Here is a 15332-nt window from a genome sequence, read left to right as displayed (position 1 = left end):
TGAAACCAGACTGTAGACCTTTGCCTCCCTCTTTAGGAGCCACGAGATTTAACAATACCATGTTTTGACCAAATGTAAACTTACTGCACTCCCCATTCCTCACTCAGTATCTTTCCATACACCTAGTTCTTATGCACTTTCCATTGACCCCAACATATACATTCATTAGATATGTAAAGTAATCAATAAGTTCTAGTACAGTAACATGAATAAGTATATTTCAAGCTAGAACCCAACACTAGCTTGTGGTTGGGTTTTGGCTTGCTGCCTATAACAGTGGTGATCCTACAAACTGTGTGATTCAATCTAACTATCTCACTGTGTGGATTGATAGAATTTTAGCTGATTACTCAACAACTTATTTTATTTACATGGATTTTAACAGAATTGTTCCAAAATGAGTCTACCACTTTCTGCCACAAGGGGAAACTGACTTTTTCCAGATTGGCAGCAACCACGTTCAGAGACTATGGTGAATGTTCCATCCCATGTAGGAGCTGCACCTATTTCGCACAGTTCTCTGGATAATATTGCCCGGCCAAATTTCCAATGTGGAATCTGTCAGCTTATTGAGGAATATATGTCTGAGCTGGACGTCCAGAAGCAAATTGAGACATTGCAGCGTATCCTGGATAGGTCCCCCTCTAAGACCTTTTCCTTTTCTACTCCTCAGCCTGGTCGTTGTGCCACTGCCTCACCACAATATATCTCTGACTGACCAAGGGCTGATCTCCCTAGTGAAGTCACCTCTCCCCTCACACCTGCCCTTCCCATCCAACCCGACCTCCCATCCCAGGAGCCCTCTCTTCATATTTCAAGACTGCATTAAGACATTCACTCGGAGACAGACCAAGTCCTGTTCAGATAGTACCTCCCATCCTTTCTAAGCATTATCATCGTACTCTTGTCTATACTACTAGGGGTGTTGTCAGTTGTAATCTTTAACCCATTCATTTGAACTCCACTCTTAGATCTGCTATTGTTAACTCAAAACATGAGTCCACTGTGGTCTGCTCACCCAGTGCTTTAATTTCAAATGTGAATTCCATAAACTTGAACACCCCCTTGGTTTTCAAACCACGTAGAGGCCTTGGGCTGTTGCATGATAGCGATCAAAGCTCATGTAAGTCCGTTTCTAACATTCCATCATTGGTTACTCTGAGAGTTCCTCGTATTGACATTGTCTGCAGCCTCAGGCCATATGGTGTTAACCTTGGAAAAGCAATTCCAATATTTTCCTTCCTCTATTACTATTAGGGAAAGACCAAATGGTGCAGTTCTATGCAATCTTATAGTCATTACAACTATATCAATATCAACCATCAGACAGGGTCTGCGACCGCCTATTGAACCTAGCTTGTTTGAGTTGGAATTTAAAATTGTGACTTTAAAATTCGTAAAGGACTTAGGTTGATGCATCTGAACATTAGGAGCTTACTTCCTAAACTAGATTACATCAAGATCTGGGTTATGCAGACATATCCGGATATTCTGGTATTATATGAATCTTGGATCTCTCGGGACATTTTGGGCTCTGATATTAATATGGAGGGTTATCATCTGTTCAGAGCTGATAAGACAGAGTAGAGGTGGTGGAGTGGCCATTCAATTGAAAATAACTTTATTGATATCCATTTCCCTTTACTAAAATCCGAAGTTATTATCCTGGGTGACAATCTAAAAAAATGTGTAATGATCTAATGATCTAAACCTAACCCAGCAGGTGACTAAGCCTACGGCCCAGCCCTAGAGATCCCTAATAATCAACTCTGAGCAATCGGGGGAGAAGGGCCTTGGTCAGGGAGGTGACCAAGAACCAGATAGTCACTCTGACAGACATCCAGAGTTCCTCTGTGGAGATAGAAGAACCTTCCAGAAGGACAACCAACTCTGCAGCACTCCACCCATCTGGCCTTAACGGTAGAATGGCCAGATGGAAGCCACTCCTCAGTAAAAGGCAGTAAAAGGCACGACAGCCCGCTTGAAGTTTGCTAAAATGCAACTAAAGGACTCTCAGACCATGAGAAACAAGATTCTCTGGTCTGATGAAACCAAGATAAAACAATTTGGCCTAAATGCCAAGCGTCATGTCTGGAGGAAACTAGGCACCACTCATCACCTGGCCAATACCATCCCTACAGAGAAGCATGGTGGTGGCAACATCATGATGTGGGGATGTTTTTCAGCGGCAGGGACTGGGAGACTAGTCAGGATCGAGGGAAAGATTAACAGAGCAAAGTACAGAGAGATCCAGAGAACTCAGGACCTCAAACTGGGGCGAAGGTTCACCTTCCAAAAAGACAACGACCCTAAGCACACAGCCAAGACAACGCAGGAGTGGCTTCGGAACAAGTCTCTGAATGTCCTTGAGTGGCCCAGCCAGAGCCCGGACTTGAACCCGATCAAACATCTCTGGAGAGACCTGAAAATAGCTGTGCAGTGACGCTCCCCATCCAACCTGAGAGCTTAAGAGGATCTGCAGACATGTGTTGGATAAACTCCCCATGTTGCAAAAAATTCTAAAAACCTGTTTTTGGTTTGTCATTATGGGGTATTGTGTTTAGATTGATGAGGGGAAAAAAGTATTTAATGCATTTTAGAATAGTGAAGGGGTCTGATATATAAACAGTATCTATTGTGTTTAATGTGTATTTTAGATTGTATTATACAGGGCACATTTGGAAAAGAGACCTAGGTCTCAATATGTCTTCTCTGTCAAAATAAATGTTGAATAAAAAATGTCATTGAAAAATAGGTGTTCCACAATCATAAGAACCACTAAAAATGTTACAGTATTTAATCAAAATAATAGTTTAACCAGCTTTTTTCAATAATCACTGATCTGCTTTCAAGTCTCTCTATGAAAATGCCCTTTATGTAATTTTTTTTACCAGAACCATGCACAATATGCACTAATAATTACTAACTTCTGGCATCATAGAAAACTAACACAGGTCTCATAAACAATCTCTCAAGCACAAGCCCACTTCATCTTTGTAGTTGTAAGTGGTAGGGGCTTGGTGCCTGTGTGTGAGTGGGAAGGTGCACACAGCACAGAAGGAGCGAATGAGACGAGTCCATAAAGACAAACGCTCATATAAACTACAAAATATAAAAACATTGATACTTGCATTAACGGCATTTGGAACATCGCACTAAAACATATTAAATTAATTTGATATATTGCCCAGCCCGAGACACAAGTGGCAGTGGTGAATGGAGGTTGTATACAGGGGATAGCAGTGTAGCAAGTTAGAGGCGGTGAAAGGGCCGGGTTAATGGGGTGCACGTTACCACGCGAGACAACGCCACTGGTTCCAATAAGCCAGTGCATGCATGAGATCAGGCTGGACAGAAACACAGAGACATAGACAGAGAGAGATGATTATGGACTCATACGGTCCCCAGTCGCACACAAATACGTATTAAATACACATATTTAACCACTTATTTTTGTCACAAATATTCTCCATTTAAGTGATAATGCCCTTGAAGCTGGTGTTTGGAGGATATATTGGCACGGGTGTTGTTAGGCCTGAGACAAAGTCAAGTTGGCAAAAGGTAGTATTTTTAGGGCTGGCTCTTTCACCAAAGGCTATAGCCTACATGGCTCATACACTATATTTACAAAAGTGTGTGGACACCCCTTCCAGTGAAGGGAAATATTAATGCTACAGTATACAATGACATTGTAGGTGATTCGGTTCTTCCAACTTTGTGGCAACAGTTTGGGGAAGGCCCTTTCCTGTTTCAGCATGACAATGCCCCTGTGCACAAAGCGAGGTCCATATAGAAATGGATTGTTGAGATGGGTGTGTAAGAACTTGACTGGCCTGCACAGAGCCCTGACCTCATCCCCATCGAACACATTTGGGATGAATTGGAATGCCGACTACGAGCCAGGCCTAATCGCCCAACATCAGTGCCCGACCTCACTAATGCTCTTGCTGCTGAATGGAAGGAAGTCCCCACCACAATGCTCCAACATCTAGTGGAAAGCCTTCTCAGAAGGGTAGAGGGTGTTATAGCAGCAAAGGGGGGACCAACTCCATATTAATGCCTCTGATTTTGGAATTAGATGATCGATGAGCATTCAGTCATGTAGTGTATTATGAGACAGGTGTGCCATTTTAGCAATGAGCATGCTCCTGTAGCCTAACGGAAGTAGTAGCATTGTGGCAAAGTTAAAGATGGCTGAAGGATGGGGTTGCCTATCTGCATTTGTTTAGGCTACCCCAATGGGTTAATCATTAGCTAGTATAATGATACTCAATACCATAACAACACCACTGGAAGAAATGCCTTAAAGTCAAATATACAGCACGGTTACTGTATAAAACATGTGGTCAACTCTCCATGCAGGGAGCTAGGCCCCTGGCTGTGCAGGCTTTTGATCCAGCCCTGCTCAAACACACCTGCGTCAGCTTAATAATGTCCTGTTGAGCAGTTGATTTGTAGAATCTGGTAGGGCTGGAACAAAAGCCTCCACACCCAGTAGCTCACCTGGGGGTACTATGCTATAACATTAGAACATTATTAGACAAAAAGTCTAATAAAATCAGGTATCAAATGGCAAAGCTTTGAAGCAAGATAGCTAAGTGGAAGCGCTCTAGACTGACTTTTTCCAGTGCCAGGTAAGACATGTTCGAAGATAGGTATTTCATCTAATACCTTCATTTTTATTGAACCTTTATTTAACTAGGCAGGCAAGTCAGTTAAGAACAAATTCTTATTTACAATGACGGCCTACTCCAGCCAAACCCAGACGAGCCAATTGTGTACCGCCCGATGGGACTCACGGCCGGATGTGATACAGCCTGGATTCGAACCAGGTACTATAGTGACGCCTCTTGCACTGAGATGCAGTGTCTTAGACCGCTGCGCCACTCGGGAGCACTTTTGATGCATAACATGTCAAAATAGGATCCAGAAAAATCGGATATATTTTTGGCTATATAGAAATTAATTTGCCTGCATGTTTTTTGTGCATATTGGCCTAGGCTATGCTTATATGCTACATAATTTGCCAACTGAGGAAGTGGAACTCAAAACACATTAACTAGATAGCTAACTCTAAATATGATATTGTTGCTAGATAGCCATGCAATTGATCTAACAGTAAATGTAATCTCCTACAAAAACTTTCCATATTTAGACCACTATGTATTTACCGCAAATGGGGAGCTCCGCTTCATTCCGCTGGCGTAGAGTGGGCAGCCGCTAGTGGGCGCTATGGCTCTCCGCTATCATCTGGGCTTGATGTGCACAGCCGGTAATACACTCGTGTCACCTGGCGACTGGTTTGTACATAAAACATTCTCCACTCAGGCTGTAAAGGCTTTCGATCTCCTCCTCAACCAGATTGAATGGCCAGAAGGTAGAGAAAACAGGGAAAATGGGCATACACAAGTGTATTACCGGCTGTGCACATCAAGCCCATACGATAGTGGAGATCCATAGCGCCCACTAGCGACTGCCCAGGCTACCGCTGGCGCATCGTCTCAATTACAGTTGAAGTCGGAAGTTCACATACACCTTAGCCAAGTAAACTCAGTTTTTCACCATTCCTGGCATTTAATCCAAGTAAAAATTGGCTGTTTTAGGTCAGTTAGGATCACCACTTTATTTTAAGAATGTGAAATATCAGAATAATAGTAGTGATTTATTTCAGCTTTTATTTCTTTCATCACATTCCCAGTGGGTCAGAAGTTTACAAACACTCAATAGTATTTGGTAACATTGCCTATAAATTGTTTAACTTGGGTCAAACATTTCGGGGAGCCTTCCACAAGCTTCCCACAATCAGTTGGGTGAATTTTGGCCCATTCCTCCTGACAGAGCTGGTGTAACTGAGTCAGGTTGGTAGGCCTCCTTGCTCGCACACACTTTTTCAGTTCTGCCCACAAATTCTCTATAGGATTGAGGTCAGGGCTTTGTGGTGGCCACTTCAATACCCTGACTTCGTTGTCCTTAAGCCATTTTGCCACAACTTTGGAAGTATGCTTGGGGTCATTGTCCATTTGGAAGACCCATTTGCCACCAAGCTTTAACTTCCTGACTGATGTCTTGAGATTGTTGCTTCAATATATCCACATAATTTTCCTGCCTCATGATGCCATCTATTTTGTGAAGTGCACCAGTCCCTCCTGCAGCAAAGCACCCCCACCACATGATGCTGCCACCCCCGTGCGTCGCGGTTGGGATGGTGTTCTTCGGCTTGCAAGCCCTTTTTCCTCATTACATAAGAATGGTCATTATGGAAAAACAGTTGTATTTTTGTTTCATCAGACCAGAGGACATTTCTCCAAAAAGTACGATCTTTGTCCCCATGTTCAGTTGCAAACAGTGGTCTGGCTTTTTTATGGCGACTTTGGAGCACTGGCTTCTTCCTTGCTGAGCGGCCTTTCAGGTTATGTTGATATAGGACTCGTTTTACTGTGGATATAGATACTTTTGTACCTGTTTCCTCCAGCATCTTCACAAGGTCCATTGCTGTTGTTCTGGGATTGATTTGCACTTTTCGCACCAAAGTACGTTCATCTCAAGGAGACAGAACGCGTCTCCTTTCTGAGCGGGATGACGGCTGCGTGGTCCCAGGGTTTTTATACTTGTGTACTATTGTTTGTACAGATGAACGTGGTACCTTCAGGCATTTGGAAATTGCTCCCAAGGATGAACCAGACTTGTGGAGGTCAACAATTTATTTTCTGAGGTCTTGGCTGATTTCTTTTGATTTTCCCATGATGTCAAGCAAAGAGGCACTGAGTTTGAAGGTAGGTCTTGAAATACATCCACAGGTACACCTCCAATAGACTCAAATGATGTCAATTAGCCTATTACAAGCTTCTAAAGCCAATACATCATTTTCTGGAATTTTACAAGCTGTTTAAAGGCACAGTCAACTTAGTGTATGTAAACTTCTGACCCACTGGAATTGTGATACAGTGAAATAATCTGTCTGTAAACAATTGTTGTAGATGTCCTAACCGACTTGCCAAAACTATAGTTCGTTATCAAGAAATTTGTGGAGTGGTTGAATTTTTTTTTAATGACTCCAACCTAAGTGTATGTAAGCTTCCGACTTCAACTGTACATACTCTGTTTGTAATCCTTCTAACCCCCCCCCCCTTAAAAGATTTAGATGCACTATTGTAAAGTGGTTGTTCCACTGGATATCATAAGGTGAATGCACCAATTTGTAAGTCGCTCTGGATAAGAGCGTCTGCTAAATGACTTAAATGTAAATGTAAATGTTGTAAAGTGGTGTTATTTCCTCTATATTGACATTTGAGAAATAATTGTTATACTCTCATAAAACTGAGACTCTCCTCTTTCTTAACAACAGTAACAGTAGTTGTCTTAAACACTTTCCTGCAATTATATTTCTAAATGTTGCTCAACTGTCAGTATGCTTACGCTTTTCAGAATGCATGTCTCCCTTCACTCCGTGTGTAAAGGGGGGAGCGGGAGTTAGGGCCAACATCAAAACAGGGACAGGCCAGATATTTTCATTGCATGAAGCAGGTTAATGCACATTACGACCAAATCATGGTTTAAGCAGGAACGTTGTGTAGCCTAACCGCCAACGTAAGCAAAATTGCTTCGGTAAGAGGGCAATGTAGGTGTTGATCATTTTTGGTTTATCGTTCCAGCTCTAGTTAGTGTTGTCTATCAATTTTGATATAACTGGTGGGTCTAATCCTGAATGATGATTGGCTAAAAGCACATTCCAGACAGTGTCTATTCCACAAGTTACCACCAGCTAAATCTATGATGTTAAAATGCCTATTTACTCTGTTCTATCTGCCTGTGCAATCCACTGTCTCATCAGCCCAGGCAGGGAATGTATAAATTTGATATCCACTATAAAAAGCATCTAGACATATCACATTTCTTTTAAACTAATATTTAGTTTTCAACAGCAGAGATTTGTATAAACCTTGATTATTGAGTCAGAGAAAAGCATCTAAAACAAAAATATAAACAACACGTAAAATGTTTGGTCCCATGTTTCATGAGCTGAAATAAAAGATCCCAGAAATTTTCTTTACGCACAAATACCGTATTTATTTTCAATTTTGTGCACAAATGTGTTTACATCCCTGTGAGTGAGCATTTCTCCTTTGCCAAGATAATCCATCCACCTGACAGGTGTGGCATATCAAGAAGTTTATTAAACAGCACGATCATTACACAGGTGCACCTTGTGCTGGGCACAATAAAAGGCCACTCTAAAATGAGCAGTTTTGTCACACAACACTATGCCACAGATGTCTCAATTATTGAGGGAGCGTGCAAATTGGCATCCTGTTTGCAGGAATGTCCACCAGAGCTGTTGCCAGAGAATTTAATGTTAATTTCCCTACCATAAGCCTCCAATGTTGTTTTAGAGAATTTGCTAGTACATCCATCCGGCCTCACAATTGCAGACCACGTGTAATCACGCCAGCCCAGGACCTCCACATTCTGTTTCTTCACCTGCGGGATCATCTGAGACCAGCCACCCAGACAGCTGATGAAACTGTGGGTTTGCACAAGCAAAGAATTTCTGCACAAACTGTCAGAAACCGTCTCAGGGAAGCTCATCTGCGTGCTCGTCGTCCTTACCAGGGTCTCAACCTGACTGCAGTTCGACGTTGTAACCGACTTCAGTGTGCAAATGATCACCTTCGATGGCCACTGGCATGCTGGAGAAGTGTGCTCTTCATGGATGAATCCCGGTTTCAACTGTACTGGGCAGATGGCAGGCGTTGTGTGGATGAACGGTTTGCTGATGTCATCGTTGTGAACAGAATGCCCCATGTCTGGTTATGGTATGGGCAGGCATACGCTACGGACGATGAACAGAATTGCATTTTATCGATGGCAATTTGAATGCACAGAGATATCATGATGAGATCCTGAAGCCCATTGTGGTGCCATTCATCCGCCACCATCACCTCATGTTTCAGTATGAAACCCGTACGACTGCATCGATCCATTGATTTCCTTATATGAACTGTAACTCTTGTAAATGTTGCATGTTGCATTTATATTTGTGTTCAGTGTATGTGTGAAGATAATGTGTCTTGAGTATAATTTCAAATGCTGAGACAAGAAGAAGGGGAGGGCTGTGTGGCAAAGATATAGGCAAGTCCCTCTCCAGAATGGCTCCGCTGTCTCGTGCGAATTCTTGCACATTCATTGTTTCATTATGTGAATTGTTTGCGTTCGATAAAAATGTTTTTATCAATTCCCAATTACATATGTCACCAGTAGTAAATGTACCGTTAATCCATGTACATTTATTTCTGTTAATGCATGTATTAATTAGTAATTTACCATTCTCAATGGAAACACCGAGTTCACAACCTGCTACACTTGTGAGAAACAAGTTTTGGTTTATTTCATAACCATAATTTACGAGATTTGTCCATTTTTTCATTGTCTTTTGTTTGGAATACTCCATGTGAGCAATGGGCATGTGTCTGACTTCTCTGTCTTGAAAATGTTGACGGAGCGCGCGTGCCTGAGCACGCATAGAGGTACCTGGCCTGCTGCACGGAAATGTAGGAAAGTGTTTTTTTAACATCCATTGCGAATGATTTATTAAAACTATAGTTCCTCACAGTAAGCCCCCCAAAGCCAATTCCTCCTTCGGCTGCCTTTCCTTCCAGTTCTCTGCTGCCAATGACTGGAACAAACTGCAAAAATCACTGAAGCTGGAGACTCATATCTCCCTCACTAGCTTTAAGCACCAGCTATCAGAGCAGCTCACAGATCACTGCACCTGTACATAGCCAATCTGTAAATAGCCCATCCAACTACCTCATCACCAAATTGTTATTTTTCTCCTTTGCACCCCAGTACCACTACTTGCACACTCATCTTCTGCACATCTATCACCCCAGTGTTTATCATCGGATGGGGCCACAGTGGGGGTATCATCGGATGGGGCCACAGTGTCTTCTGATCCCTCCTGTCTCAGCCTCCAGTATTTATGCTGCAGTAGTTTATGTGTCGGGGGGCTAGGGTCAGTCTGTTACATCTGGAGTATTCTCTTGTCTTATCCGGTGTCCTGTGTGAATGTAAATATGCTCTCTCTAATTCTCTCTTTCTCTCTTTCTTTCTTTCTCTCGGAGGACCTGAGCCCTAGGACCATGCCTCAGGACTACCTGGCATGATGACTCCTTGCTGTCCCCAGTCCACCTGGCCATGCTGCTGCTCCAGTTTCAACTGTTCTGCCTGCGGCTACGGAACCCTGACCTGTTCACCGGACGTGCTTGTTGCACCCTCGACAATTACTATGATTATTATTATTTGACCATGCTGGTCATTTACGAACATTTTAACATCTTGACCATGTTCTGTTATAATATCCACCCGGCACAGCCAGAAGAGGACTGGCCACCCCTCATAGCCTGGTTCCTCTCTAGGTTTCTTCCTAGGTTTTTGGCCTTTCTCAGGAGTTTTTCCTAGGGAGTTTTTCCCAGCCACCGTGCTTCTTTCACATGCATTGCTTGCTGTTTGGGGTTTTAGGCTGGGTTTCTGTACAGCACTTTGAGATTTCAGCTGATGTACGAAGGGCTATATAAATAAATTTGATTTGATTTGATTTGTTTAATTTGCCATACTGTAACAATTTCGCCACGATGGCCTATTTATTGCCTCACCTCCCTTATCTTACCTCATTTGCACACACTGTATATAGACTTTCTCTATTGTGTTATTGACTGTATGTTTGTTTATTCCATGTGTAACTCCGTGTTGTTGTTTGTGTCACACTGCTTTGCTTTATCTTGGCCAGGTCGCAGTTGTAAATGAGAACTTGTTCTAGCCTACCTGGTTAAATAAAGGTGAAATAAAATAAAAAAATAAAAAGCTATTTTAAAAATCTTTCCAACAATCTCTTCGATAATCACCAATCTTGAAAGAGCAACTATAGGCCTACTGCTGCATTGGCCTATAGGTTATGAGTTCCATCCACTCATTTCTTTAGCCGGCAATTAATCACAGTGTATCAATGTGTCCATATGGCTGAGGCTGGTGCTCTCACATTAGTTTAATTTTAACTTTTAGATTTGTAGCATTTTAATTCCCATTTTTATGATTAACCATGTGACAATGATTTTGAGAAATGAAAACGTTATGATTTAAATGAAACTGTTCCACAAAAATGCGCATATGAAAATCATAACTGGCATGTAGAAATGGTAGGATAAATTGTAAGCTTCTCCAAACTTGAAACTCACGCGCCGCCTATGAAGTGTTATTTTTAAAAATTGCCTCCGCGTTTCCATGGTCAGATTTTGCCTATAGGCTACTTTGAAGCAAGGTAAGACATGCCTCATAATATGAAATAAAACATTCAGATTTTAAACAATTAAGTATGTTTTCAAAATGCATACTGCCTCCAGCTCACATTGTGAAGTAGTGTGTGAAGCGCTGACACTTGAATGGTGAATGGGAGTCGCACTTAAATGACTAGTTGAGAAATAAAAATAGTAGCTATTTTTAGTCGTGCACCGAAAAACTTTTTAACACAGGATTGTATTTAGAATTGTTGCGCAATGAATGGTCTTGCAAAAGCACATGTTTTACTCCAGCAACAACCAGTTGAGGAATAGGCTCTGTATGCTGTGTGTGATAGTTTTGTTGGTAAATAAGGTACATGTTGACTAACAAAAATACACACAGGCTAATTTCATTCCACTCAATTATGCAAATGAACCTATAGACTGATAAGCATGATGGTCAAATGCATTTACATCGACTGGTATTTCCAACAATTAATACAAAGCATTATTTAGCATTTGCAATGGGATTTTTTTTCTCCTGGTCATTTTGGCCAACAAAAGTTTGATTTATCGGCTTCTTATATAATTTTTTGGGCCAAAAAGCTGCAATTGGCAGCTAATGAAACACTGAGACACACACAATAGCAGAAGCTGTAGTCATTTCCACTTACAGGTACAAGCTTCCAGTAACATTTGGAGGGAGACTAAGTATTCAAGAGACAGAGGGTGAAGAGTTTAGGGAGACAAACAGGAAGAGCAGCAGACAGTTCTAAGGTCAGATGCAGTGACAGGAAGAGATCAGGTCCACACTTCATGGTTAGACTATGGGTCGCATCTCAAAATAACACTATTAGCCTGTATAGTGAACTACTTTTAATGGCTAAGGTCTAAAGTAGTGCACTATATTGGGAGAATAGGGTCTCTGAGAAGGTTCAAATCAAACATTTAGAGTTGATCATAACAGGCCAATACAGGGACCAGAAAAATACAGGCTGACATGGAAATGCTCATGTTAATTAGAACTCAACCTAAGATGCAGTGTTTCACCCAGGTTTTTTTATTTGGCGGGGTGCTGTAACTAGAGGCCCCAGAAACAGTATCCAGGGTTGCTGAGACAAACATTTCCTGTTACAAACAATTAATGGTACACATTGTTTTAGGGAGAGGGTAGAGGTAGGTAGGGAGCCTGTCCTCGCCTTAGCAATGGAAGGTGAACACTGAGGGATGGTAATAACAAATTGAAGAGAGAGAAAGTGAGAGTGAGTGAAAATGAAAGAAATCGTGAGAAAAAATGAAAGCAATGCAGATAGTGCCCTTTAAATTTAATTGAAAGAATGCGAGAGATGGCTAGCGAGAGTGAGAACGAGAGTGAAAGCGATAGCGAGAGAGACAGCGAGACTGAAAGCGATAGAGAGAAAGCGAGAGACAGCAAGAGAGAGAGAGACAGCGAGAGAGAAAAAGACAGCGAGAGTGAGCGTGCGAGACAGCGAGGGGAAAACGCGAGAATACCTTTTGGTGGCTGGGGGACTCTAGCAGATGCTGCTTGATTAAGGTCTCTTTCTCTGTGATCTCCTTCATCTTCATATTCACCTGGGGGCCAGACAAGGGTCAGTACACTACACACATAGTCCCACTCTCTCACACTCACACACACAATAGCAGGCTTTTGTCTGATAAAATAATAGAAAACCTGAAAATTTTAATTGCCACCAGCCAACTGTCTGGGAGAAGAAATTCCTGTTGCATAATAATGCTTTTTAGCCTATTCATTGTTGGAAATGCAAGTCGATGTAAATACATTTGACTGGTCATGCTTAAGCGGTTAATTTTCTTAATTTAGTGGAATTAAATTGGCGCGTGTACAGTATATTGGTTATGCATCTTATTTATCACACGCGTACAGCATACAGATACAGAGCCTTTGAGTGAAAAGCAGCACAAAATCTGCTGCTTCAGCATCTTGTGGTGCTTTCAAGACAACTGGGAACTGAAAAATATGAGGTCAAATCATGACATCAGTAATCTTCAGGTCGGAGCGTTAGAAAGAGTTAGACTTCCGAGTTGGATGACCAGTTTACTTCAACGCACTGAAATCAGAGATTTACGAGTTCCCAGTTGTTTTGAAAGTGGCATCAAACGGCAACGGAAGGCAGGCTTCATCAGCGCGTCACATACCACTGCAGTCGTTCTGCCCCTGAGCAAGGCAGTTAACCCACTGTTCCCCGTGCACCGAAGACGTGGATGTCGATTATGCACCCCGCACCTCTCTGATTCAGAGGGGTTGGGTTAAATGCATTCAGTTGTACAATTGACTAGGTATCCCCCTTTCCCTTTTCCAATGAGCTGGAGGCAGTATGCATTTAGAAAACATATACTTCATTGTTTGAAAGCTTTAACGTTGAACGTTTTATTACATGAGGCATGTCTTACCATGCTTCAAAGTAGCCATTAGATCTCCTCTCTTTCTACATTTCTAACAGATATTTTAATCTCGGTCACATGAAACCGCTCTCATGTGCAGTGTCCTTTTGACAACAGTGTTTTCCTGCTAATTGCATTTTGGGACAAACATTCGCACGCAGCCTACTGCCTTTAGCACATTAATACGCTCATAATGTGAAGAAATAAGTTTATAAATATTTTAAGCTAAATGTTCTGATCTTTTGCATCAGACTCATTGTTATTCAAAGTAAAACATTTTAAAAAGAATATGTAAACTACTGTAGGCCTACTGGTTATATGAATTTGGGATCTATCGTCCCAACACTGTCCCCGAGTCTGTTTGGAATAGGCTATTTATTTCTCGACAAGCTGACCAATAGAATAGCTAGCCTAAACTTTTCTACTATAGTAGAATGACATAGGCTAGTGATTTTGCCATTCGTTACTTGTTGTGTTGGCTGAGGAAAAGTGAAAAAGTAGTTATCAGAATTCAGTAAGAAGGACCGCACATCGTTGCATCCTGGACTTGCATGTTCTGTTAATATGAATGACCATATTCTAAATGTGATTTCTGTCATTCTGAGCACCGTGGGTGGACGCCCTGATCAGGTTACGCACCCAATGCATATGGGTCCGGTAAATTTCTTAAATGTCCGATAAATTAAAATGTTGCCGATCAAATTTGTATTTTTTTTATATTTATTTCACCTTTATTTAACAAGGTAGGCTAGTTGAGAACAAGTTCTCATTTACAACTGCGACCTGGCCAAGATAAAGCAAAGCAGTGTGACACAGACAACACAGAGTTACACATGGAATAAACAAGCCAATAACACAATAAACAAGTCAATGACACAGTAGAAAAAAAGAAAGTCTATATATAGTGTGTGTAAAAGGCATGAGGAGGTAGGCAATAAATAGGCCATAGGAGCAAATAATTACAATTTAGCAGATTAACACTGGAGTGATAAATGAGCATATGATGATGTGCAAGTAGAAATACTGGTGTGCAAAAGAGCAGAAAAGTAAATAAAATAAAAACAGTAAGGGGATAAGGTAGGTAGATTGGGTGGGCAATTTACAGATGGACTATGTACAGCTGCAGCGATCGGTTAGCTGCTCAGGTAGCTGATGTTTAAAGTTGGTGAGGGAAATAAAAGTCTCCAACTTCAGCGATTTTTGCAATTCATTCCAGTCACTGGCAGCATAGAACTGGAAGGAAAGGCGGCCAAATGAGGTGTTGGCTTTGGGGATGATCAGTGAGATATACATGCTGGAACGTGTGCTACGGGTGGGTGTTGTTATCGTGACCAGTGAACTGAGATAAGGCGGCGCTTTCCCTAGCATAGACTTATAGATGACCTGGAGCCAGTGGGTCTGGCGACGAATATGTAGCGAGGGCCAGCCAACTAGAGCCAGCCGACTAGAGCATACAGGTCGCAGTGGTGGGTGGTATATGGTGATTTGGTAACAAAACGGATGGCACTGTGATAAACTGCATCCAGTTTGCTGAGTAGAGTAATGGAAGCTATTTTGTAGATGACATCGCCGAAGTCGAGGATCGGTAGGATAGTCAAATGTCCGGTAACACATTTTCCTAACGGAAACCCTGAT

The 15332-nt window shown here is 41.9% G+C and overlaps 1 protein-coding gene across 2 annotated transcripts in view; it reads right to left on the bottom strand.

Annotated features, from left to right (window-relative positions):
- LOC115159081 (calmodulin-regulated spectrin-associated protein 1-B) overlaps positions 1-15332 on the bottom strand; it is a 167902-nt gene that overhangs the window by 71104 nt on the left and 81466 nt on the right. For both annotated transcript variants that reach the window (XM_029708458.1, XM_029708457.1), the window contains exon 5: positions 12786-12866. In XM_029708458.1, coding sequence (XP_029564318.1) covers positions 12786-12866 — 81 coding nt within the window. The remainder of the gene's footprint in view (positions 1-12785; positions 12867-15332) is intronic.

Source organism: Salmo trutta, chromosome 23 (assembly GCF_901001165.1).
Source record: "Salmo trutta chromosome 23, fSalTru1.1, whole genome shotgun sequence".
Lineage (NCBI taxonomy): Eukaryota > Metazoa > Chordata > Actinopteri > Salmoniformes > Salmonidae > Salmo > Salmo trutta.
Note: the sequence above shows the minus strand (reverse complement) of the source record. Positions and strands in the feature narration are given on the sequence as shown.